Source organism: Pagrus pagrus (genome assembly GCF_965226575.1).
Source record: "Pagrus pagrus genome assembly, chromosome: 10".
Lineage (NCBI taxonomy): Eukaryota > Metazoa > Chordata > Actinopteri > Spariformes > Sparidae > Pagrus > Pagrus pagrus.
This window is the reverse complement of record NC_140194.1, coordinates 28,584,138-28,609,432: the sequence shown is the minus strand read 5'-3', so window position 1 is coordinate 28,609,432 and position 25,295 is coordinate 28,584,138. Positions and strand designations below refer to the sequence as shown.

General features: G+C 42.8%; 1 protein-coding gene across 2 annotated transcripts in view; it reads right to left on the bottom strand.

Annotated features, from left to right (window-relative positions):
• necab2 (N-terminal EF-hand calcium binding protein 2) overlaps positions 1–25,295 on the bottom strand; it is a 144,296-nt gene that overhangs the window by 84,050 nt on the left and 34,951 nt on the right. For both annotated transcript variants that reach the window (XM_084364882.1, XM_084364883.1), the window contains exons 3-5: positions 18,947–19,055; positions 14,988–15,013; positions 14,640–14,737 (exon numbers count right to left, since the gene is read on the bottom strand). In XM_084364882.1, the coding sequence (XP_084221008.1) occupies positions 14,640–14,737; positions 14,988–15,013; positions 18,947–19,055 (233 nt within the window). The remainder of the gene's footprint in view (positions 1–14,639; positions 14,738–14,987; positions 15,014–18,946; positions 19,056–25,295) is intronic.

The following is a 25,295-nucleotide window of genomic DNA, read 5'->3' as shown; positions in this document are numbered from 1 at the left end:
GTCTCTTCTTTCTTCTCACAGTCCTCGTCACAGCTTTAAGTCAGTGTGGAGGCACACACACACACACAGACACAGACACACACAGAACCACAAACACAGCCAAGTGTGCTCTCGTGTGCACACACACACTCTCCCAGCCTGCGTCTCCTGGTCTCTCTGGCCTGTCCTTTTTCACCCTACCATCTCAGCTTCCTCCCGTGATGAAGACATCCCAGCTGCAGCACACGCTCACCATAGAGAGTGTAACCACGTTTGTACACTGCCTGTGTGAGTGTGTGTTTGTGGTTCAGAACTAATGTGGGACTAGTATGAGTGACCACCCGCTGCTCCTCCTCTGGAGACATCTACCAGTCCATTAGCAGGACACTAACGGGAGCATGGGCATGCGCGCACACACACACACACACACACACACACACACACACACACACACACACACACACACACACACACACACACACACACACACACACTACACTATCAGCATCTATTCTCTGCTTGGTTTTGTGGCCACTGTTTGTAGCTGTTACATTTTTTAGAGGATGAGAAATAGATCTAACAGGATATGTACAGTTGTGGTCAAAAATGTACACACACTTGTAAAGAACATGTATATCATGGCAGTCTTCACTTCCAGTGGTTTATAAACTCTTATTTTTCTGTGATGGAATGAGGGGAACTCAAAAGATCAACTGTGCAAACAGCTGTTTGTAAGTATAAAGTGCATGGCACAGTTGTGTCACTGCCACGATCAGGAGAAAACACAAACTATCACCTGCTGCTGAGAGAAATTGTTCAGGCTGGTCAAGAGTCAACCAAAAACCACCAAAAAGCTGCTGGAAGAACAGGTGTCAGTGTCCACAGTCAAGTGTGTTTTACATCAACATGAGCTGAGAGGCTGCTGTGTTAGAAAGAAGCTCTTGATCCAGACACAGCATCTTAAAGCTCGACTGAAGTTTGCTACTGATCATACGGACAAAGAAAAAACCTGCTGGAGGAAAACTGTGGTCAGATGGGCCTTTAACCCCAAGAACACAATACCTACTGTCAAGCATATTGCTGGTAGTATTGTGCTGTGGGGCTGTTTGGCTGCCAGTGGATCTGCTGCTCTAAAGAAAGAAAATGGAATAATGAAGAAGGAGGATTATCTCCAAATTCTTCAGGAAAACCTCAAATCATCAGCAGAAGATTGGCTCTTGGGTGCAGCTGGGTGTTCCAACAGGAAATGATCCCAAACACACATCAGAAGTGGGGAAGGATTAGATCAATCAGGATAGAATGGACTGCCCAAAGTCCTGACTAGAACATGTGGACCATGCTGAAGAAACAAGTCTGTGCCAGGAAGCTAACAAATTCATCTGGTTAAAAGAGGCCTGCCAAAAGCTTGTGGATATCTATCAAAAGTGCCTCGTGAGGCAAAAAGGGCCAAGGGACATTTAACCAAATGTTATTATACACAAATGTATGTATATTTTTGATCCTGTTTCGCTCATTCCATCACAGAAACATGAGAGCTGGAGAAATCACTGGGACTGAAGACTGCTATGATAAACATGTTCTTCACAAGTGCATCTAATATACAGTCTTGAAAGTTGAAGACTTGAAAGTTAGAAATGACAAATACCCATACTGTGGTTCAACACATTCTAAACTGAGTACCATCGGTCCCCCGTGATAATGTGTTTGCAGTCGGGATTGAACACAGCTAAAAAGAGAGAAAGCTAATACATGACCAAATATTTGGTCTTTTGGAGAGATTTAACTGGTGGAAGTGACTGTTGGAAACGTGGACTTTACCAGCAGGCAGCCTGCCTGAGTTTGTTTCTAAACAGAAGGCGAACCCGCTAACAAGCATCAGAAACATACTGACTCTTCAGATATCATGCCAGCTTCATCAGCCTTGAGAAAGAGGCAAGAATGGCGGGCGGCGAGGAGGATGACGGGGGTCAAAGGCGGGGAGAAACAGCAGGAGGGAGAGAAGGTGCTTCAGGAAAGGGAGATAAGAGAGGTGAGGAAGGTGGCAGGAAGTGGAAGACTGGAAGTGAGCAGAGGGGAAGAAAATAAGTGGGTTAGGGGAGAAGGAGGACAACGTTCTGTTCATTGTGTAGAGCTTTTGTTTCATTTGTGTGTTTTACTTTCTCACAACCTCACCTCCATATCAAATCCCTCAGTGGAGCTCTCTCTGCTCTCCTTTCCCCAATTACCCATCCACCTCTCTTTCTTTCTCGCAACACACACACACACACACACACACACACACACACACACACACACACACACACACACACACACACACACACACACACTTTCTCACTCCTACAGTCTCTGCATTATTCATGCCTTGGGTGTAACCTCATCAGTCAACACACACCCAGCTGACAACGTAACACACAGTGCCAGTTCTCTTTCTCTCTGCCTCTCTCTCTCACTCAAACACACACACACACACACACACACACACACACACACACACACACACACACACAAATTATTCATGTCCACATCATTAACAGTTGTGTGAGACACTGAGCATACGGTTAGTCACATACTGCATTTGTCGCTCAATGTCCACTCTGCTCTGTACGGATCGACACCTTGACAGAGTAAACAGGGGACAGACAGGAACACATACATAATGTGTGTTTGTCACTGCCTGGTACTGTAGAGCTCAGTTTGTATTGATGAGCTCTTCTTTGGTATTCCACTGTCAAAAGTTGTGGATAGCACAAACAGTGGAGTGGAAACACTGCAGACCACTTTGTGATCAGGGAGATTCGTCACTAGAATCGTCACTTTGCACAGCACAGACATCCTGCTTGCTGACTGACCACAAATTGCAACCGCATTTTTTTTATTTACTCAACCCAGAGCTTTAAAACATGGCAGCCCACATAACCATGCTGTGGTCAACTGACAAAGAGCAGAAGCTCCCCTGTTTGTTTGTTGATGAAAGGATCTGAAAAGGAAAAGATATCCTCCATTGTTCCTGTGTGTTGAGTTTGCATTGAAGATTAGGTGGTGCCATCTGCGCTGGTGAAGTGGTGCCAATTGTAGTATAAAAGAAAAGTACCTTGTACTCAAAGTAAGTTGAGGCATTTTGCCCATGAACACGTACAAGGGTTGGACTAAAGTTGCCAAATAAAGAGACCATTTGTTATCTCTGGCTGAGCTGCCCCCTCTTTTTTATTTTTGCCGTTGTGGCTACATAATGCAGGCCATAACTGCTACATTTTGACCAACATATACACAAAATATACACCACCAATATATCATCCACACTTACTCTTTGATAGCCATATGCCTCGGCGGGAAACAGCCAACTTCATAATGACATGCGACACAAGAACTGAAGCTGTTTTTAGCCTTTATGTGAGGGCTTTGGATCCTAAACTGTTAGGATGCCCTGTGAATAAAACACTCCACATATGCCTCCACTTTTAACGTTTGCATCACACTTCTGCTCCAATGCACACCCCCGTGATAATCACTGCAACGCCTGATATGGTGTGAATACAGCCGTAGGGCTAGTTTTTTCAGCCCCTCAACACGTCTGTGCTGGTCACAGGCTGAGCTGTACCATGCAATGGAAACGTGGCTATACAAATCCAGTGTTTCCCACACATAGACTTCACTCGGGCGGGCCACCCATGTATATTAACGGCAGCCAAAGTATATTTGGTGACCCATTTTAGTATTTTTAGCTTTTATTGTTTATTTGTCCGAGAGAATGACGCCATCTGTGATCTGAAGACGGATGGTTGATTTTTGTTTTTCATTCTCAGGTTGTCAAATACCGATACTTTGCCACCCCCCTCCCCCACCCCACAGGTGCAGAGCCATTCTGCTGGAAACACTGAAATCCCTTATAGTATCCTGCTGACTGCTCTTCTGCTGCACTCCTGCTCCAACTATGAGAGAAGCAGACAGGAAATGCTCTATCTGCAATGCTAATGTAGGGTAGAAAGAGAGAAGGGAGGGGTTGTACAGTGATGCTGCTACTGTTACAGTACAGGCCGGTTTCACTGACACACATGAAAGCGATTATTGTTAATTCTGACCTGGGAACGTCTGCAGGTTAAAAATCAACTACTGCCTCAGAAACTATTCAAAGCTTTGCAGCTAAAAAGCATGGTGGTATATTGGTTTCAGTTAAGCCTGTCATTGTTTATTTCTGTTGCTCTGCTGTTGTAGTACAGCGTTAATGAAACAAGCCTATAGAAAAAGATGTAGCGAGTTGAAGGGATGTCATGAGCTCACGCGAGAAGATCTTCAGGGAGCAGAGATGACCACAGCTGAACATCTGTGCTGGGCGATGGGAACTTGGGCTCCTGGAGACATGTGGGCGTTGATGACATTTGGATTTATAGTAGCACAGTAGCTTAAGGCTTCATGACCTACATATATTTAGGGGGGAAAAACATCAGAAAAGAGTTAATTTGTAAGTGGCTGCTGAGCATCCCCACCAGACAATTGGATGCAAGACTGTTTCCCTCCACTATCTCAGTCGAGTCATGGCAGAAATTTGAAATATCCTATGCTAGCCTAAGGCTAATGTCTGAATAGAAAAAAAGGTCAAGGTCAAGGAGACTTAAATTATTCATGCTAGCAGCTCTCTCAGGTTGTACTTAGGCACAGCAGTGCTTTGAGCTAGATACAAACACTAGAATGCTAACAAGTTCATAACGACAATGCTAACATATTGATGCTTAACAGGTGTAATGTTTACCACGTTTGCTTTTTTAGTTAAGTGGGTTAGAAGACTAATATTTTGCTACTTGATTGGCACTGAGCAAAGTAGGCTCCAGCTGAGGATGATGGGAATTTGATTTTTCAAAGGTAAAATTAAGCCGAGTAACTACCTGGGGAACAGAGTGTTACATTTTTACATTATTTTACTGCCACTGTGATAGAGGTCAGTGTTGAGCAGAAATCAGCAGAGATAGTTTTGCTATGTTGTGAGTCTATGTAAACCCTGTGTGATGGTAGAGCCAGTGTTACTGCTGGCTCTGTTGCAGCTGGAGTGCACAAAGTGTTAACATGTAAAAGATGAGCTCAGCCAAACTGTGGTGAATGTTTAAGTGGCATAATGTACCACTGTGGAGCTGAATGATGAAATGAAACCATGTAATCTGTAATGAGCTTCACTGACGGAGCTCCTGAGCTTCCTCCTCATCCAGACAGTGATGGCAGCCATGAGAAAGATGTCGAGCTGTTTTTGACCTTCCTCATCTCTTCCTCTCACTGTGTCTGACCTCCTGACTCTCAAACTCCCATTATACTCCCACACTTCTTCCAGCGTCTCCTTCCCTCCCTCAATTTCTTTTCTCGTTCTTGTTCTTTCACTCCGTCCTCTTCCAGTGCGTTCTTTCTTTTCTATGTTTTTGCCCTTTGTGAAATTCCTTCCTCACCCTGACTTTTCTTCATCAACACCCCCCTCACTTGCCTCCTCTCCTCATTCCCTGAGTGTAACTTTATTTCTTTAAAACCCAGCACACATCTTGCTCCTTGATCACAGGGGGAAGCGATAACCTTGGGCACCAGGCTCTACAGGCTGAGGGATGCACTAGCTATCAGGGCTGACACCACTTAGTGATACATGTGTATATAATATATGTGTGTGTCTCCAGGCTGCAGGAATGCCCCTGACTGAACTCCTGGCACCAGCTGGCTACCTATACACACACACATGCTTTACAAACACACACTCAGGAGTACACACTGCTGCCTGTGCACCGCAGCAAAATCACCTGGGGACACTCAGTAATTTGTAATTATTAAACCTGCCATGTATGTAATTTAGAACGTGCCCTCACATTTGGGAGGAAATTATCCAACATATTATGGTGAAGACATGTGATAAGTCCTCTGATACAACTATTTAATCTGATCTAATTGAACATTAAGTGGAGACTCATATATTCACCTTTTCTCGCTGCATTTACATTCTTTACCTTCATATGGCAGTTTTCACTGTTCCATTGGATTCAAATTCAAAACAGCTTCCTACTAAAGTCTCCCTCTTATCTAACTTACGGACATGAACACATGTCTTGTCCTGCACTTTAGCTCGTTGAACGAGCCACCAAACAAACTTTAACTGGGGAGAAATGTACTGCTAACACAACACAGGCTGGATGGCTTATTAGCTGCTGAGCTGCAGCACATTAAATCACATGTTAACGTACCTGCAAACCCCTTGGCTCTATTTAGATGCTGTTGTTGCCCTTATTTAATGCCACTAATTACATGCTGTCTGCTCATGAAGTGTAGGCTACGGCGCAGGTTTGTTTACTTTGTGAACCTCTAAGATGTAACACCTCCACTCTGGCCTTAAAGCTGCAGCATGTAAGAGGTGGACACCGGCTGAATTCAAACTCAAAACAAATAGGTGGCAGCCTATCACCAGGGTGACTGCTAACTGCTGCTAACTGCGGCTGCCGTTAGCTTGTTAGCTCAGGTGCAGTCCTGCAATGAAATACATAACGTCATAATATTTCTCCACGTTCTGTTGATTATTTTTCTGAATGATTATAAGTAAGATTTGCACATATTGCACCTTTAATGCCAATCAATTTACTTAATTCGACTCTTTATTTAGACTATTGCTTTTGTTTCCTTTGATCTCAGCACACATTTAATCATTTTTCTATTTGCCCACGCAACATTTTATGCTAATATGATAATTAGTTGGTGCGTCCATGTACAGTACTGTATGTAGAGGGCAGCAGGAGGGTAGTCAAGGAAAAAGTACAAAGCTTTCTGTTTCCTTTTATACTTGATCCTAACTATGGAACTAACATATTATTTATTCATGTATCAGCTCTTACTGCCTTTTGTCAGTTTTGGGGCTTCGTGATAATGATCACATTGAGGCTTTGAAAACCAAACTAACTCCCACAAGGATAAAAGTTCAAGAATACCAGATCAGCTGAGCAACACTCCACCACTGCATTGCCAACATACTGTATGTGCATATACACAATCTTCATCCAAACCCCATTAAATCCTAATGAATAAGTGATGAATGCAACGCAAAGTCATACAGTACCCACTGACTGAGCCAGCTGAGATCTTTTACACACTGACTTCTGTTTCATCCCTTTATCCATCACAAATTCACTTCCTGCCTAGTCTCATCACACTCCCTTCGCCTCACCCACTCTCCCTTTCTCATCGCCTCCCTTCCCTGTAGCCCTTTCTCCCCTTCCCATTCTCCTCCATCGATCCCCCTCCTCTTATTCTCCTCGTCCCGCTGTCATGTTATTGTGTACCGACCAAATCGCCTCCCTCTTCCCCATGATCTTCTTCACCTTAATCTTCATGAAGAAAGGAGAGGATGAAGAGGATGAGGTGGGTGGGAGACGGCGTTGACTCGGGGGTGTATGAAGACAATAGAGCCCAGATGAAAGAGGAGAAGATGAGAGAAAAGGGAGGTGAGAGGAAGAGGAGGTGGGGAGGAGGAGTCACATAAGAAGAAGCTAAACTAACCGGCACAAAACAATTTCCTGAACAGATTCTGAAAAAAAAAAGATGGGCTTAACAAGATTTTAGTCTGAGACACTGTGTGTGTGTGTGTGTGTGTGTGTGTGTGTGTGTGTGTGCATGCCTGTAGAGTTGCCAGTGAGTGTGGTGGCTTGCTCAGTGAAAAGCTTCAAAAAATAAAGTGCTAATGAGAGTGGCTCATTGAACGTAGCATTTATACAAGACAGACAGGACAGGAGATTTAATGAATTCTCCCTCTCTTCTTTTTTTTGTCGCCTGCTTCAGCTCACACACACACAGACACACACACACACAGACACACACACACAGACGCACACACACAGTCCTCATGGGAGGGGCCGTACTTACAGTATCTCCACCTGCTGGCAAGCCAATTAAAATTGTTTTCTGGAGCCACTACTGACTCTGATAGCGCCATAAAAGCTTTCACAAAAAAGAAAAAGATAAAATAGTTGAAGCAACACAACATTTGAAGCCTTTCAACACATTCACTCCATCCCTGCGGATTATATATTTGCTCTCTAACGTCGTCTAAATCATGACATTCGGAGGTGTCATTTGGGTAAAGTTGCTGCTGCAGTTAAGAAGGAGACACGCTTTCTCATACTCACTGTCAGCTTTTCCTTTTTAAAGTTTTCTTTAACTATTCTACGCCGCTCACAATTGGTGATCACCTCTGATCTCGCTCACAGTGGAGTCGCTCCTGGAAATAAAGAACTGTAGTTAGCTATGAAACTGTCAGGGAGACGTCAGAGATGTCAACCAAAGCCCACAGTCTGTCCTGCATGTGATGCTGGATGACGACATGAGTGGGATCCTCTTGCAAACACAAAAGTTAGCAGAGCCGGCTCGACATCAACTCAACCTGTCCCCATGACAACTGCCCCGAAAGTATCCTGCCTCCATGGCAACTGTCACCACATTAATCTGCAACAACTCTTGATGCCCTGCTGACATGAGCCGCAGCGAGATGCTCCACACCAACACAACAGCTGACTCCTTTTACTGTGTTTTACTGTGAAAAAAGAAAGAAGTTGACAAAGCCAATAAAGACCAAGATCTGTTTCGTCTTTTAATGGTCCAATGTCCATTATCTTACTCACAACCTTGAACTTTCATTTCTTTTAACCAAAAGTAAGTCAAAGTTTAAGAAATCAAATCTGTCAACTTTGTGCTCTGTATTTTCTCTGTGTATAATCCAGCTTCTGCAGTGAAAGAGAGAGATCATGATGTTTTTACATGCATGACTCCATCGATCCATCACTATTTGAGCAATAACTCTACTGTGTCTCACTCTGTAAATGGTCACATATTATTTATAAAAATAAAGAGAATTTAAAAAAAGAATGAATGACTTAAAAAAAAAGTTTTTTTAATTTCTGGTACAAAATCAGCCCAGTCGCTGGTAGTTAACGTTTCTGCAAGCCACTGATACATTCATGTTTGTACATGTTGTAGGCTCTGACCATGTTGACGACTCCACAAACAGTGTCAAATCACATTCACATAACTTGTTTGTGATTTTCCATTTGGAAGGTGGAGGGGACGGTGAGGAGGTCAGTGAGAAAGTCAGTGATGGCAGTTCAAGCCTGTGGTTCAATATTTGTAAGTGAGACACCACTGGATATTCTAGATGAGGGACCACAGTGTTTCAATATTCATGAGCATGACTGTACTGGAGATTATTTTATTTATTTAAATTATTTACCCCCCTCTCTCTCTCTCCTTCTCTCTCTCTCAACCCAACCAGTCAAGGCAGATAGCCGCCCACTACTGAGTCTGGTTTAGCTCGAGGGTTCCGCCATTCATTCATTCGTTGTGAATTGGAAATAAACACTGATTGATTTATTGATTTGAGGTGACCTCGGGACAATTTCCTTCTGTGTTTGTGGCGACAAAACCAGGTGTTTTAAGCCCGAACATGGTCGTTTTGTAACCCTGACTAAATGTTTTTTGTGCCTGAACCAAACCAGAGAATAAGCACAGTGTTGTCACAAGATACAATTGAAAACTGAGCCTGGAGAAACGTTAAGTTGCAACATATCTATGATTTGCAGAAACATGCATTGCCAACATTTACTGTGGTGATTTGGTTGTTGGGTCCAGCGTTCACCATCCAAAGAACACACATTAACAGAACGTAATGATTCAGTGTTTGCAGGACTCACTCTCTTCGGCTGAAGCAGGGAGAAGGAGTTTTTCTCAGCAGACATTTTGACCTGCCACAGCAGGAATGATAGATGGACTTGCAATTATATAGAGCTTTTCTAGTCTACCTGCTACTCAAAGCGCTCTGAGCCACATTCACACATTCACCCACACATTCATACAGCGATGGCAGAGGCTGCCATGCAAGGGGCCAACCTGAGCTATCGGAAGCACCCTATGATATGTGTATGCTCAGCCCTTCACACACATTCACACACTGATGGAGCAGCCATCAGGAGCAAAGCACGGGTGTTAGTAATAACATTAACGATGGCTCTGTTCCATTAGGTGTCCCACTAAGCCATGTCAGTCTGTGAGCGTGCACAATGTTATTGACTACCACTGTGCACAATAAGGTCTATTGTTTGGAACAATTGTTGGTAATCTGGTCCCAAATAACGAGCAATTGTTTCAGTGTCAGTACATTACAGTAAGAAGTCAATAAGATGGGCATGCAATTAACAGCACAGGTAAAAGATACAAATCAGATCACAGTGTTTATACATCTCTTAATTTGTAATCTTAGCATCTAAAGACAATTATGTATATGAAAGAACTCTGCTTCTTTCTGTGTGTATTAGCAGGATAATTACAGTTAATGCCGAGCTGATCTGATGTGGGGTCAGAGATGATTGGAGTTTATTAATCACCACTAATTACTTTATGATCAGCTCATCTGCAGAATCTCACGAGCCTCTGCAGACAGGCAGCAATGACTGCATCCACTAATTGATACCTTGACAGTCAAAATAATGAATACTGCATGAAGTGAATGGAAATATCACATTTGCATGAATTATTAGTGTGTTGGTTGTCCCTCTGGGAACTCGACGGAAAGGCTGATGAGCGATGGTGACACCGACACAAAGTATGAGTATCTCTCCGGGTTGTTGCAGAATGCGCAGATCACAGCTGTGGCTGAACACATCCAAATGATTTATATTATCGTCAAGAAATAATGGCAGAGACAATTATGCAGGTATTGTACTGACTACCACAATTTGTATTGTTCCAGGAGCAGCAGTACTTTTAATCATCTTCCATTGCAGGTACATAATCAGGAGACATTTTAAACTTGCCGCTTATCTTTCAAACAAGTGCTCTATTTATTTAATTAAAAAGAAACTAGTGAAGTCTGCTCTCCTGTTCCACTCTCCACACTTTCTCTCACTCTGTCTAAATCCATTGAGGTGTAGAGCGAATCAATTCTCGCTGTGCTCTAAAAGGCCAAGGCTCAGACTACAGCCCTCTGCTCGAGCTAATATCACACTGTCTTTTAGCTCCACCCACTCCGCCTCCGCACATCTACCTCCATTTGGAGATTTTCTCCAGTTTTCACTGCGGTGTTGTCTTGAAACTCCTTTAAAGGTAAACAACAAAAAACAAAAAACTTGAACATTGGAAGCATTGATTTCACTGTTTGAAATGGGATTGTCTACCTTTTTTTGAACATGGCAGAATGGGGGAGAGAGAAAAGAGGAATAGCGCAGGTGGAGAGCAGGGTGTGGAATTGAATAATGAGGCACGCAGTACAGAGAGGAGGCAGTGATAGGTAAAGACAAAGTAGTTCTGCAGAAAAGGATAAAGAAATGAGCATCACCCGGCTCCTGTTAAAGGAGTAACCTTAAATTGAAACATATGCAGCAATTACTGCCGGCCCAGTGACTTAAGCCTTTATCACTGTTTGTGGATTAACCCTCAGACAGTCCACTTAGACTCTTGCTGAAGAGCTCCAGGACTGGGTTGCATCGAGTAGTCTTTACTAAGCCTAAGCATAGAGCTGCCTACACCCTGTCTTAGGGATGCACGTCTATGTGAATGTGTGGATACATTTGTTAAAAGAGTGGCGTGGCTGCTTGGAAGAATAGGGCAGTGAGTAATCATCAGCTTTGTTATCAAAGCTCGCCATTTGTTCTTTTACCTGCCTACCTCGTGTGTTTGGGTCCCTTTTTGACTGAAAAACTAAAACTAAAATGTTCGCTGCATGGCTGACAGATTGAATGATACATGACAAGACAAAAATCAATGAACAGAAAAAAAAAATAGAAATAATAAAGACTGTATATGCTCGATTCACCTGTCAAAGATATGTCCGAGATGGATAATTGCACCCGTGATTCTAATACACACAGTGTGTACTAACATATGAAAATGTATGTATGACTTCAGCTGCACAGGATAAAAGGATGAAGGATATACTGTATACATGCAGTATCTATTCTTAACTAAGGCTACGCACTGTATGCAGACTGATACACAGTATATAACATAATAAAACTTGATATAATGCTATATGTACATGCATTATCTTAAATGATTATGTGAATATAGAATATAACACAGTATAATATGTATAATTCATATAAATATATAAATGAATAAATGTGAATAAATAGGATATATATACCTGAGTATACTAAAGCAGATATATTTAAAACAAAGATACTTTAGAGACCAATCTCTTTCTCTCTCTCTGCAGTAAAATCTACTGCAGCCACGAAATCTGGAACACACACGCACACACACATCAATATTTGACCTGTCAGCAGCGTCTGTGCTTCGGTTTGGCTATTTGACTCTTTGAGCTGGTTCATCCCCTCCACAGCACTGCTGGAGCTCTTCCACACTGCCCGCAACAGACAATAATAGGACATCACGGCCCCTGAGAAAGGAGCATGCGTGTGTGAGAATGTGTATGTGTGTACATGTGTATTACAGGGGAAAGGATAGTATGAATGAGAGTGAGAAAAAGAGAGAGCACCAGAGATATAGCAACAGAACAAGAGGGACACTCCACTGATTGATTAAACAATGGCTGCTCATTAGAGAGAAACTAGCCTGAGGTTTTGTGTAAGGGAGGGCAAGTGTGTGTGTGTGTGTGTGTGTGTGTGTGTGTGTGTGTGTGTGTGCGTGTGTGTGTATGCTGCTGAATGGCCTGCAGCTGAAAGAAAGATTAAGACAGAGCTGGTGGATAGAGATATAGAGACACACAGAGCAGAGTCAGAGTGCTACACACACACACACACACACACACACGCACACACACTGTAGCAGATCTCTAACATGAACATGGATAGGGGAGTATGGCTGCGGACCAGCTGCTATATATAGCACATGGGGAACAACTAGGATAAAACATTAGTGTTCTCCAGCTGACAGCCACACACACACACACACACACACATACACACACACTCACCAACACAAGCGCTCACACTGAAACTTGACAAACCATTCTTTCTCTTACTGTTCCACATTACAATAGTGGATAAGGAAATACTACAATATATGCTGTTTTGGTCCAAAACCCGAGCTTTGGAATATCACACTGACATGTACCTGAGTCCATGCATTGTCAAATTTCCAAAGGCATTATTCCAAAATGCAGTTATAAAGTTATTCAGCTTCAGCAATGTCATCATCTTGTCTCAGACCATAACATCTCAACAACAACACACATTATGTTTGCTCATGCCCTGCCAGCATGGGAAACATGCCCCAGTGTGTCTTATCAAACTCTGGATAGATTCCACAGACACATCACCACAGGTCCACCATCACCTCCAGGAGGTTTTGCTGTGCAGCATGCAGAGAAAAACTTCTAAAATCCTCCTTATACTCTTCCACCTCCTCACCAGTGTCTTCTTCTACTTTGCAGGTCTTTGCGGATCCCTTGTTCCAAAACTGACCCATGGCCCATCCATCCATCCTGAGGTTCTGATTAGTGTGTGAACATTTTTGTCTGAGTTATTGATTTTTAACGCTCGTGCCACTGTGCATGATCCATGAAGGGAACTGTGTGTATAGTATTTCTCCAAAAGTTCGGCAAATCTGAATCATGTGTGAAAAAAGGGGAAGAGTGTGTTTTGAGAAATGGGTCTGTCTCTTGGTAGATGGCATCTTGTTTCGTTTCGTTTCGTTTCGTTTCGTTCGATGTTTCGTTAGCAGGCTCATTTACAGTTTGTAAACACACTGCAAGTTATACAAAACGAAAAAGATTATGTTTGGGATGGGGGCCGACCCATCCTACAATCCCAAAGCATCAGTTTTTGACAAGTTGGGAAACCCAGAGCATCATTATTTGATCAGTTTAGACTTCGACTCAAAAATCAACTTTTCTTACAAATAGGACCTTTAAAATACCAGGTCTGGTTTCCACAAACACAGCTGGAAGTTTTCCTGAGGTCTCCTTAAAAATATCCAGTGGTTTCACATTAACCAGTGTTGAAACGCAGTCTCTAACAGTGGTCACTGGCTTGGCAGCGATATGAAAGTCAGGTCAAAAACATGTAATGTGAATGTGATATAACATGTTTGTACGAATGTTATATGGTATGTATTAGGGGTGTCACTGTTTACCAATATTGATGATAATAGTAATATTTAAATCTAAAATATTGATATTGTGTCAATAATACACATACAATAATATCATGTAAATAATCCAGCACATCTTACAGTATATCATTTCTGTTGCTTTCCATTCTTGCACTGTCAGAGTAGGCAGCTGTAGTGCACCTTTACACTGCTTGTGACCCCCATAGCATGGAAAAAAGAAGTAGAAGACGCAGTAACTACCACAGTGTGTGGCTAATATCGCAATAATATCATTAACATGAATTCTTTTGGTCGTGTTAATTGTGTCAGCAGTAGTATATATATACACAGGTACAAATGTGAACATATTAGTTGCTTACAGAAAAGTTAACTGCCAGGTTTTCTACAGCCTCACTTGGTCTGTTGACCATAGCTTATGGTGGCTAATAGCAAACTTTATATAGACATTACTGTTTGCTAACACTGCGGAGTTGGTTCGCTGACTTTATGGCTCTTTTTTGTTGTTATTGTGTTATTGTTGAAATGTGTTTAAGCCGTCACCGTTACCTGACAACTGTCACTTATTACCACAGTAATTGTTTCAATCTTACCTTTTTGGTGAAGTCCATGGCTTTGAGGATGGAAAGGTTGAGCGTTTCCAGCGAGGCCAAAACTCCTTCATAGTCCCCCATGTGCTTAGCAAAGTAGTCTGCACACACACACACACGCAGGCAAATTGGCACATTATAAGATTTATACAACTTTTACAGTCACAAAACAATTTGAAGCGGTTAGCCGTAGCTGCAGTTGCTTAATTAATATCAGATATTTTAAAGAAAAAATAATTACATTTCAACTGAGAAGCAATTTTTAATAATAGATAAGAGAGAGAATGAGGACAGTGGCAGGGAAGTGTGTGTCTATGCGTGTGTGTGTGTGTGTGTGGGCAGTCTACTTACCACAGAGTTCCTTAGTGTCAACATTACTATCACAGCATAGCAGAGGAGCAGCAGATGGAGAGAGAGGGAGGAAAGGAAGGAAGGAAAGTAGGAAGGAAGGAAGGAAGGAAGGACAGAGAGGAGCAGGGTCAGAAACAGAGGAAAGGCGTTTTGCATGCAGTCTCTCTAACTCTGTCTCTCTCTCTCTCACACACACACACACACACGCACAAACACACACACACACACACATACATAGAGAGAGAGAGAGAGAGAGAGAGTTTGGCATGCAGGGAAGACTCTAACAAGACTCTCTGACAGGAGTCTGTATCAATCCAGCGCCATCATTCACGCTCAGTTCAGTGTGTGCAGACTGATTTGGCAGCGAATTCTTTACTGGCAGAGAGAAGACTCTCCCTGGTTGACTGACCACGAGGGAGAGAGGAGAACAAGAGAGGAGAGGCAGGGACGGCGGGAAAGGAAAACACGAACGAGAGAATAAAGGGAGTGAGAGGAAGCAGCCAAAAGAGGGACGAGAGATGTAACTGATGATGGGAGGACCAGGGACAGAGGAGGAGACGGGCAGAAAGACTCCATCTGTTCATCCTAATTATAAATCACTGTTCAGTAAATGCTGCCCATGAAAAGGACTTTAAGAAAAAAACACAGTGACTAAGGGTTTGAATTCTCTTCTTCATTGCTCTTTCAATATTTCAAATATTAGCAAAAGGCTAATCCTTTTAGGCTCTGTTTTGACTGAGTGATCCTTGTTCGACAGCCTGATTTGATAATGGCCCGTTTTATTTTATTAAGCAGCAGTTTCTTCTTAAATGCATGAGTCCTGCCAGTATTAATCCAGATACATTACTGTGACAGATGGGCTTTTAAAGTATCTACCAAAAGTGTAGTTTTACATCACATTAAATGTATTGCCACGCTTCGGGCATTTGTGGATGTTGTAAAACATTTTGTGGGCTAGTATAATAGTGACTGATTGTTTACTGTCCAAATGGCAGATGCAGATGCTGCATTTTCACAACTGGTAATCATGTTGTTCTCTCCAAGTAATACATGGTGATATATGAGTGAGGCCAACCAGACTTTATTTGCATCAAACCCATCAAAAGTGATGCTGAGAAGAAAAAAGTATCTCATTCTTGTCTGTAGGCCGAGGATATCATTGTGTTTACTGCTTTGTGCAAATTAAAGGGCCACTCCACAGATTTTACACATCAAGTTCAGTTTAATGTGTTACAAACTGAATGTTTGGAGTCTCAGACGGTGTGACTGATGATGCTGTTTGTGCTGCATTATGGGAAATGTAGGACCTGCGGCCAGATGTATAAACACTGTGTATGCACAAAAACCATGCTTGAGCATTTTTCCACGTATAAACTAGTACTCATGAAGGAAGAATGTGCAGTGAAATGTGTTTCTCTCGAGCAGACTTCAGACCAGCTGACACAAGTTCATGGCGAGGTGAACATGAGACATACACCGATCCGCACACAACATTGAAACCACTGAATAGTGAATAGCAATGATCATCTTGAATCAATCAAGTGTTCTGCTGGGAAACCTTGGCTTGCAGCATTCTTCTGGATGACGCTTTGACACGGCCCACTCACCCACACACAGGTCAAGTGCACTTGGCTCAAGGTGTTGAAATGGCCTCCAACTTCCCCAGCGAGTTGGGGCCTCCGTGGATTGAACCTGTTCTAAGACGGCCCACGGATGTTTGATAAGATTGGGATCTGGGGCGTTTGGAGGCCAGGTCGACACCTTGAGCTCTTTGTCATGTTCCTCAGCATTCCTGAGATGTAATTCACTTCACCCGTCGGTAGTTTAAACAGTGCTGCTGATTGGTGTAAGGTGACGAGCATTACCTGAGTAAAACACAAATGTCACTGATGTGTTATTTTGCAGTCTAAACAGTGCTCAGTAAAATGTCAATCAGAGGCGCATTTATAAACTGAATTTTATAACATTAAGGAGTGACCTGTAGCATTTTATCATTCTTTTTATTTACACTGGAACCCTGGTTCCCCTGTTAATGATCTGTTCTTTTGATCCTGAAAAGGGAAGCACTGTGTGAAGTTTGTCTCAGCTCTACAGATTAATTATTAAGATTGAGATATAACAGTGATGATGGTTTACAGGTACATGTGCAGGTGCTATAAATAGCCACAGCTGTGTGTAACAGTCATGCAAAATGACAGCTGTTCTGATATTGTTGGAGAGCCTCTTGATGTCTTTGTGCGTACACACAGTTTTAGTCATGGACCTTGACGGAGTTTCATGCATCTGGCCCCAGATGCTTTTGGAGCTGAGCCTCTGCGGCACTGATCCATGAGTCTTTCAACTTTAATTGAGTGCAATACTAAATCAGTGGACTACCCTTGGAATGGTGACGAAGTAGTTTAATTTCTCATATGTAACTGTTTTTCTTGTTGAATTGATTGAAGTCAGTTTCGCAGGTTTGTTTGTCCATATATTTGGGTAAAGTACAATTTCTTTAGGTGCAGAGAAAAACCAAAACGAATGGCCTACAGCATCACTTGAATCTGAATGTCACCTGAGATTTCCTGTTCTGCCCCGTCTCCAGAGCCATTTCTGATGGACAAAGGAGTCGAACAGAAAGTGAGAAGTAGAAAATGGGTTTGAGGCCAGAAAGGGCTGAAAACAGAGATGAGTGACAGATGCATGAGATAGGGGTGATGGGCAGAGTGATGGAGGATGGAAACAGGAAGAGCCTGCCACAAAACAGACAGACATCTCAGACAACAGCGTGATGGAAGAAGAACGCTGGAAATGGGAAGAAACCAGGGAGTGACAGAGGCAGAGAGACAAATGGCTGGAAGCTGGGCGGTGCTCCGTCTCTGCCTCCTCCCTCCCTCCCCTCCATCCATCAACTTCCTTCTACAACAGGAAACGCTTACGCTGTCATTTCTTCTATTACTCGGACCAATCAATAACCTTATCTGCTGTCACATGATAGCGCTGAGGCCCGGAGCGCGGCTGCCAAGTCTACTTTACTCTAATGAGTCGAAACTTTTCAGACTTCATCAACTGCAGTGAACAAGATTTATAAAGGCGCAACCATCTCCAATAAGCAAGATGGCTGACGTCAGAGAGACGGCGGCGGCGGGCATGGTTCACTTAGTGCGCTGATTTGAAAGAGAAAAAATCTCCACTAATGACTGAGCCTGCTGGAGGATTTATATATCGAACCCTTATTCAATTCTACAACAGCCATAAAGGTCAGCTTTTGTTCTGCTTGGTTTCACTTTATTTCAAGGCCCCGCAGGTTTCCGACGTTGTGTAAATGAACAGAGCCGCTCTTTTGATCACTCAGATCCCACTGTGTCAGCACACTTCTCCTGATTAAGGCTGGATGAGCTGATTGGATGATTATTAAGGGTCACTAAATTGATTTGATGAAAGTCAATCACAGAGCGTCCTGGGGAGAGGTTTATGTCATGGAGGGTCAGGATGAATAATGCAAACAGAGATGATGAGAGAGAGGTAACAGGTAACACTCTTCACCCTGCTTTCATTAATTTTCCCTCTCTTTATCTCTTCATCTCCTCTCGCTTTATCATTTTTCAGTTTGTCAATGTTCATAGTAAAAGTGCCTCTTAACATAGGTACAGAAAGATCTTCAGAGGAGGATGTGACATTTCTGGCTGAATGATAAATTGCATGCATTTTACCTGAGCGTGCACACACACACGCACGCACGCACGCACGCACACACACACACACACACACACACACACACACACACACACGCACACACACATAAACACTGCCTCTCCCATTGTTCATAATTGAGCGGTGACATGTGTCAAAAAACAAAAGTCACGCTGGAACGAGCACACACATGCACAAAAGCACAAGGACCACATGCAGATGTATTTCCTGCAGTAACAAGGCTGTGTCGCATGCTATATAGACTGTAGAGGTGTAGTAGTGCTGACCTGGTGTTATCAGAGTCGATGGTGTGAAACAGCTTCTCCAGCTCTTCCTCGTTCAGCGTGCCATCAGAGAAGAAAGCCTGGAACTCATCCAGAGACAGCTTACCATCATCTGCAGGAGACACACACACACACACACACACACACACACACACACACACACGTCACTGTATTAGAAAGCATCCTCGCAACAAGACTGAGTTCCATCAAAGAACTTGACATTCGTTCATGACAAAAGAAATCAATATCAGACAGTATTATCATGGTGAACCATTGCGTCACTGTGTGATCCCGTCTGCTGCTTTTAAAAGGGATGAAAGGAGATGAAGTGGCTGGTTATTACCGAAGCCTTGCACCAGCTCCACCCTGTGATACATTTCATATCAGCATCCGTCCTGAGTGATCCCGAGTGGAAGTGGAAGGCACTAAGTCTGTCAGCTCACACCTGGCATTAACGTGCAGCTCACTTCCCCTCACTTTTATGTGCAAATAAACATGTACATCAGTGGAACTAACAGATACAATGCTTTTTTACACAAAGGAAAAAACATCTTCACGTATAATGTTTGCCGAATTAACAAGAAGGCCCAAATAATTGAGATTTTGTTGTAGACAGCATTTCACAAACTTTAAAAGTTTCTCCTGACTCCACATTTTTTCAGGGAGTCTTGCGCATTTCTCTGCAGGCGTCAGTGAAGTTGCCTGTATTGGCCACTGTTTACTGTAATTGTAAAATTTGACATGCTTACCATCAGTTAAATGCCTCCAACCACCTGGCACCTGGCTAATTCTCCACACCTGCCTCCAATCAACTCACCAGCTCGCAGGATATGAACCCTGCCACTCCATACACTCATTACCAGGTTGTTCTGCCTACTCAGTGGTGGTGATGCTCTCAACTGCTCAGTGTTGACTTTACTCCTCATGTTTTTTTGCGTATGTTTACCTCCTGTACCTGGGGTCACCTGTGCCAGCTCAGCCATTTTCCATCTGCCTACTCCACTTGAGCCAACAGCCCCTAGCCTCAGTCTGCCTCTGCCACTCACCTCCTTCTTTCACCTTCAGACTTATCGCCCTTCAACCCTGTCTGGGTCTGCTTTTGGGTCCAGTTTTAACTCAAAACAAGTCATAAGTAATTTGAACATTTTGGGGGTTCTTCATTTTATTTTGGGTTACTACTAGAATATGTTTACATGCTCAAGAAACCACATCAGTTTTCTCATACTGTCCCCCTCTGTCTGTAATGCTCTGTTTTACTTCCTGTCTTTTTGAGGCCCAAATACCCAGTCTCCTCTGATTGGTCAGCTTGCACATGCCTGAGCCAGCACCGCTAACAACAATGGAGCAGCTTCACTAAATTATTTCTTATGTGCCAAACCAGCTACTAGGCATAGATAATGCAAATGTGTGACACGGTGACGTGGTGTGATGACAGGAAGTCACAAAATTAAAGGCGGGACTCCTGACGAGGCGTTTCAGGAGCAGTGTTTTCTGTAGGAGAGAGGAGCTTCTGTTGGTGCAGACTCTCAGTCAGATAGACCTCAGACATTAAATACTTTCCTTCTCTCTCCTGTCCTCTCTGCTCTGGCAGCAAAAACAATCTTACATTATAAACAGTTTTAAGCTCATCGCATATTCATTAAAGCTTGTTCATCATACCTAATACTAAAGACATATTACTTTTATTATTGTGAAATTATTTCTAGTGTTTCAACATCTTATTTTATTCAGTCCTTGTTGGCTTTTGCTGCAGTTTCAGCCTAATTTTAGCCCAATTTCCTTGCAGGCATCGCTGTGTGGTCTCGTACTCTCCCTCTGGTGTCTGCCTCTGTCACATGAACGCACTTGTAGCTTGATTGGAAAACTCAGTTGACTGAGCCAGTTGATAACCAGCTTTGTGATATCGGTTATGCAGGACGGCCGATGTTCGGCTCAGTGAAGCCAGGTAGCCCCCAGAGAGCCAGACTGAGTCAAACAGGCCCCTGAAAGTCATCCATGCTTCTGTCTTATCTCTACTATACCTGCCTGAACTTCTGTGTAAAACTTTCCAAGCCCTCATCCTTGTGCTGTATGAGTCAGAGTGAAGCCTGGGTCACTGCTCAGTACACACTATTAGTGTTGTCGATGCAACTTTTCTGTCCTCAGTTGCCCCTTTTCTTGTTCAGATTTCTATTGTTCTGATTGTGATGAGGATGAATATTTTATAAGTCTTGACATTTAATTCCAGTTTGCTTTGCTCTACCATGTTCCCACACACACACACATGCTCAGTGTGATCCCTGCCTTCAGTGCTTTCTCAAGCTGCTGTGAAATCAATCCAGCACACGCTTCTGTCTACAAACCTTCAGCTATATCCCCGCTGTCTGTCCGTCTGTCTGTCTGTCTGTCTGTCTGTCTGCGCACTTTAGTAAGCACACAATGCCGATTATGTTTCAAAACCTCAAGGCTTTTTGGGAAGCACTGATAACCAGCGAGCTCACAAAACAATAATGGATTTCTGCTCTTGTTATGTAAGCTTCAGCGAAAGATTAGCTTTTATGCTATGCTGATGTGCAACATGGACAATGTTTGACACTTTGACTGTGGCAGTGTCTGTCGATCCCTCATAGCAAGTGGTTTTCATATGCACTTCATCAGTTAACAATTATCCCTACAGCAAGACAGATAGAACATTTCACTGACTAAGTTGACAGTCCAATAATCCGTTTTGCAGAGAAGGTGTACAGTAAGTACAAGCATTGTGTATCCAACATGTAGCACAAGCTGCAGGCACTTGCATCGTTGGCAGGCTGACAGCAGCATTTTACAAGTTTAGAGTTATAGATATTTAGAACAAAACACAAAACTGTTCTCAGTGTACTCTCTGCTAACCATCACTACCCAATCCCATGTAAATAATCGATGCTTCCTGAGCACAAGATCAATCACACTCTTTGTCTAATTGGTCGTATATAATGACTGGAATCGAGTCTACCAACTCTATGTTGTCGTGGTCCTGTGTCCTCAGGTGCTTCATTCCCGCAATGTGATTTCTAATTTCAACTTAAAGCAACACAACCTTCCCTCAATCTATGTTGAACAAAGAATAAAAAGTCTGTCTCTTTCATACTGATTTGTGCCTCCAGGACCTTCGCAACACTGTAGAATGCTCTCTTTACATTTTCTGAATACAAGTGCATTTCATGTCCAAACCAGCTTTTATCAGATATAATATTAACATAATAAGTGCTCACTAGTATGCTGGCATCAGGCTAAAAAGCAGTGTGAAAGTGTAAAATATGTTTCATCTCTGACAGACTGTTGTATAAGTACTCAAAAGTCATACTTGAGTAAAAGTCTTAAAGCATCTGATATTCAATGCATAAAAAGTAATTTTCTGGCAATAAATGTACTACAAATAAAAGTAAACTATACATATAGTATTATACATGTATGTATGTACTGTATATACTGTATACTATGGGTCAATTGAATATTGTATATATTGTAATATTATGTAGTTTCTGATTATCTGAATCAGTGATTTCTCTCTCATCTGATTGCTGCTAAAATAAATCCATGTAAAAAAACACTACTTTGGCTCAGTAACTAGCTGCTGAAGTTACCAAAAAATGTAGAGGAGAAGAAACTCAATACTTGTCCTTTACAGAGAAGATGTGGTCTGATGGGGCCCTTTAATGAAAAGTGATTATCTGTACAAAACGTATTCTCCTGTACCTCTATGTCGGTGCAGGAATAACATTCATATTAGACTGTTATGCAGCACACAACGTACTGTTCTTTCGATGCACAGCAAAGATTAGGGCGGTGGTGGTCCCATCTCATAGCAGCAGTAATGTTTCTATGAATATTTAACCCTGAAACCAATCCTTTCCTCACCATAATGAAGTACAGTAGTTTGACTTGACTGAACTGAAATCACAGTCAGACCCTGACACAGGTTGCTATTCCGCATCTAGTTCAAACCAGTGCTGCAAACTCAGATCTAACACACAACCAAACCAACATCTCTGTCTGCTGTTTAACCCGTGTGGTGGCTCTGCAGTAGGGAGCAGTTATTCACGGCTTTGACTCCATCTTGCATCTACTCTCTAGTACGCCTGGCTGTCTGTCTCACCACATGATGCAGAGCCTGATATCAAATATTAATTCCCTTGCTCTCAAAGTGTGTTTGCCCTTGAGTGTGTCTGACTGGATGCAGCAGGTTGAGCTATGGGGCCACTGCGGAGCACTGGGAACCCACGGGGACGTGAGGACTGCAGCCTTACAAAGGGCTGCATTCAAATGTGCTGCTCTCCAGTCTGCTTTATCTATCTGGTTCTCAGCTGCAGGATTAGGTGAGCATATGTGAGCATAATGAATGTATCTTTACCAGTACCAATGTATTCATTTTTCATTGCCCCTTTCTTTCTTTTGCAGCTATTTTCTTGTGTTTTGGTTTTGGTTTTGTTTTTTTCTCCTCCGGTCTGTGCAGCAGCAGCAGCAGCAGCAGCAGTGTGGCCGACACACATCCAGCGAAAAGAAAGCGAGAGCTACACTCTTTGACTCTGACTCGAGTTTCGACCACTCAGGAGAAAAGGCTCCACACAGTTTTCAAAACAGACTAACAAACTGTCAAAAAACTTTCGGGAACTCTACAACCATGGCCGGCCCGATCCTACCTCCTCTCCTCTTCCCTTTATTCCTGTCTCCCTATTAGTCTCGCCATATCTGTTACCCCTCCTCTCTTCCAGCTCCTTGTTAGAGATAGTAGAAGCTGACTCTCACATATGGTGCCATGTTGATTTCTGCTGCGCATGATGACGCAGGGTAAGAAACGCCTTACAAGCGGCTTTCTCTTGGTGACGCTTGGCATAACCTTTCCTCGGCAGAAGGCCTGTTTGTTTGAGGAGGACTACTGAAATGCCACTTCTTATGTTCACAGCACCAGTCCCACTCTTCCTGTCCGCATGTGCTCGAGTGTTTATTTAGACTGTGTGGCGATGACTATTTCTAACCTGCCCTTCTCTGGCGCAGCAGCACTGAAGCAGCACTGAAAGTAGAGGCACTGGTGTTTAATTCAGCAGTGACCCAATTTACTGCATGCAGCCAGCTAGCCCCGTTAGACCCACTTAGGAATTCTCCAGTAACACAACATAAACGCAGCGACACACACCACTCAAGCAAAAAAAGGGAGCTAGTTAACCCCATTTCCAAATTACACATGTCTAACAAATAACTCCAGCTTCTGTAATCCCCGGCTTCACTGTCAAATACTTTAATATGTTCTCTTTTGGTCACATGATGTCCTCTCACACATATACACCATAATGTGATGTTCCACTTGCATGGTCTCCTTTGGGAAATTCTCTCCATGCATTCAACCGGTCAGTTACAGAACAGCATTCATAAAACGTTTCAGCTGCTTCCCTTTTATCGAAGTTTTACTCCTCCAGCCACCAATTCACCCTGCAACTCCTTCACAACGACCCTCACGATCACTCTCTTCAAAAACCCCAAAACCTGGCAACAGAGGAGGTGAAGCAACCGCCAAGAGCGCCCCTGACTCCTCCAACTGAGAAACCGTAGATTTGCCCTGTTTGTTGAAATTACCATTATTTTACAATCCGAAATGGTCGATTTAATGCAGAGGAAATGACAAACACTCAAACATGTCTTTTAAAACAGCAGGGAGGAGATGAAGAGGCAGTCCAAGCAAACATCAGCTGCAAAACATTTTTATATTTACAATGTTATAATATAAAATGTTGGTGAGGGCAGGTGGATGTTGTTACCTTCAGACAGAGCCAGGCTAGCTGTTTGTCCCTGAAGGATAGGTGCACTCAAAAATGAAAATTCAGTCAATCCCAAATTGATCTGAACATTATTTACACCCTCGACGCACGTTCAAGCTTGTGCACCCACTTCAGATAGGGTGCGTGTTTACGGTTTTACTTTAGCGGCTTAAATAAAGGTATTAATAAAGACTTTTCAAATGACTTTAGGATCTTGGGCTTCTGGAGACTTGGATTACACCTTACAATGTAAGAAGCTTTAATAACAAAGCTGAAGTGCAAAATGCAAACAACAAAAAGGCAGCAAGGAGAATCCAAGAAAACTGAGTAAAAAAGAGGACAAACCATGGGGAACTGGTCAGAGACACAGGAGACACAGACAAACCAACAAAGAGTAAAGGAAAAACACAGACGCAAATGCACTTAAAAAACAGGTATAAACAGATAAAATACGGGAAAAAGACAAAGATAGGAAGTGGGTAGTAACACATGAGGATATAATCTACAAAACAAAATAGAAAATGACCAAACCATGACATACGAGCTGTTTGGAGCCAGTGTTTTATGTTCTTAAACAA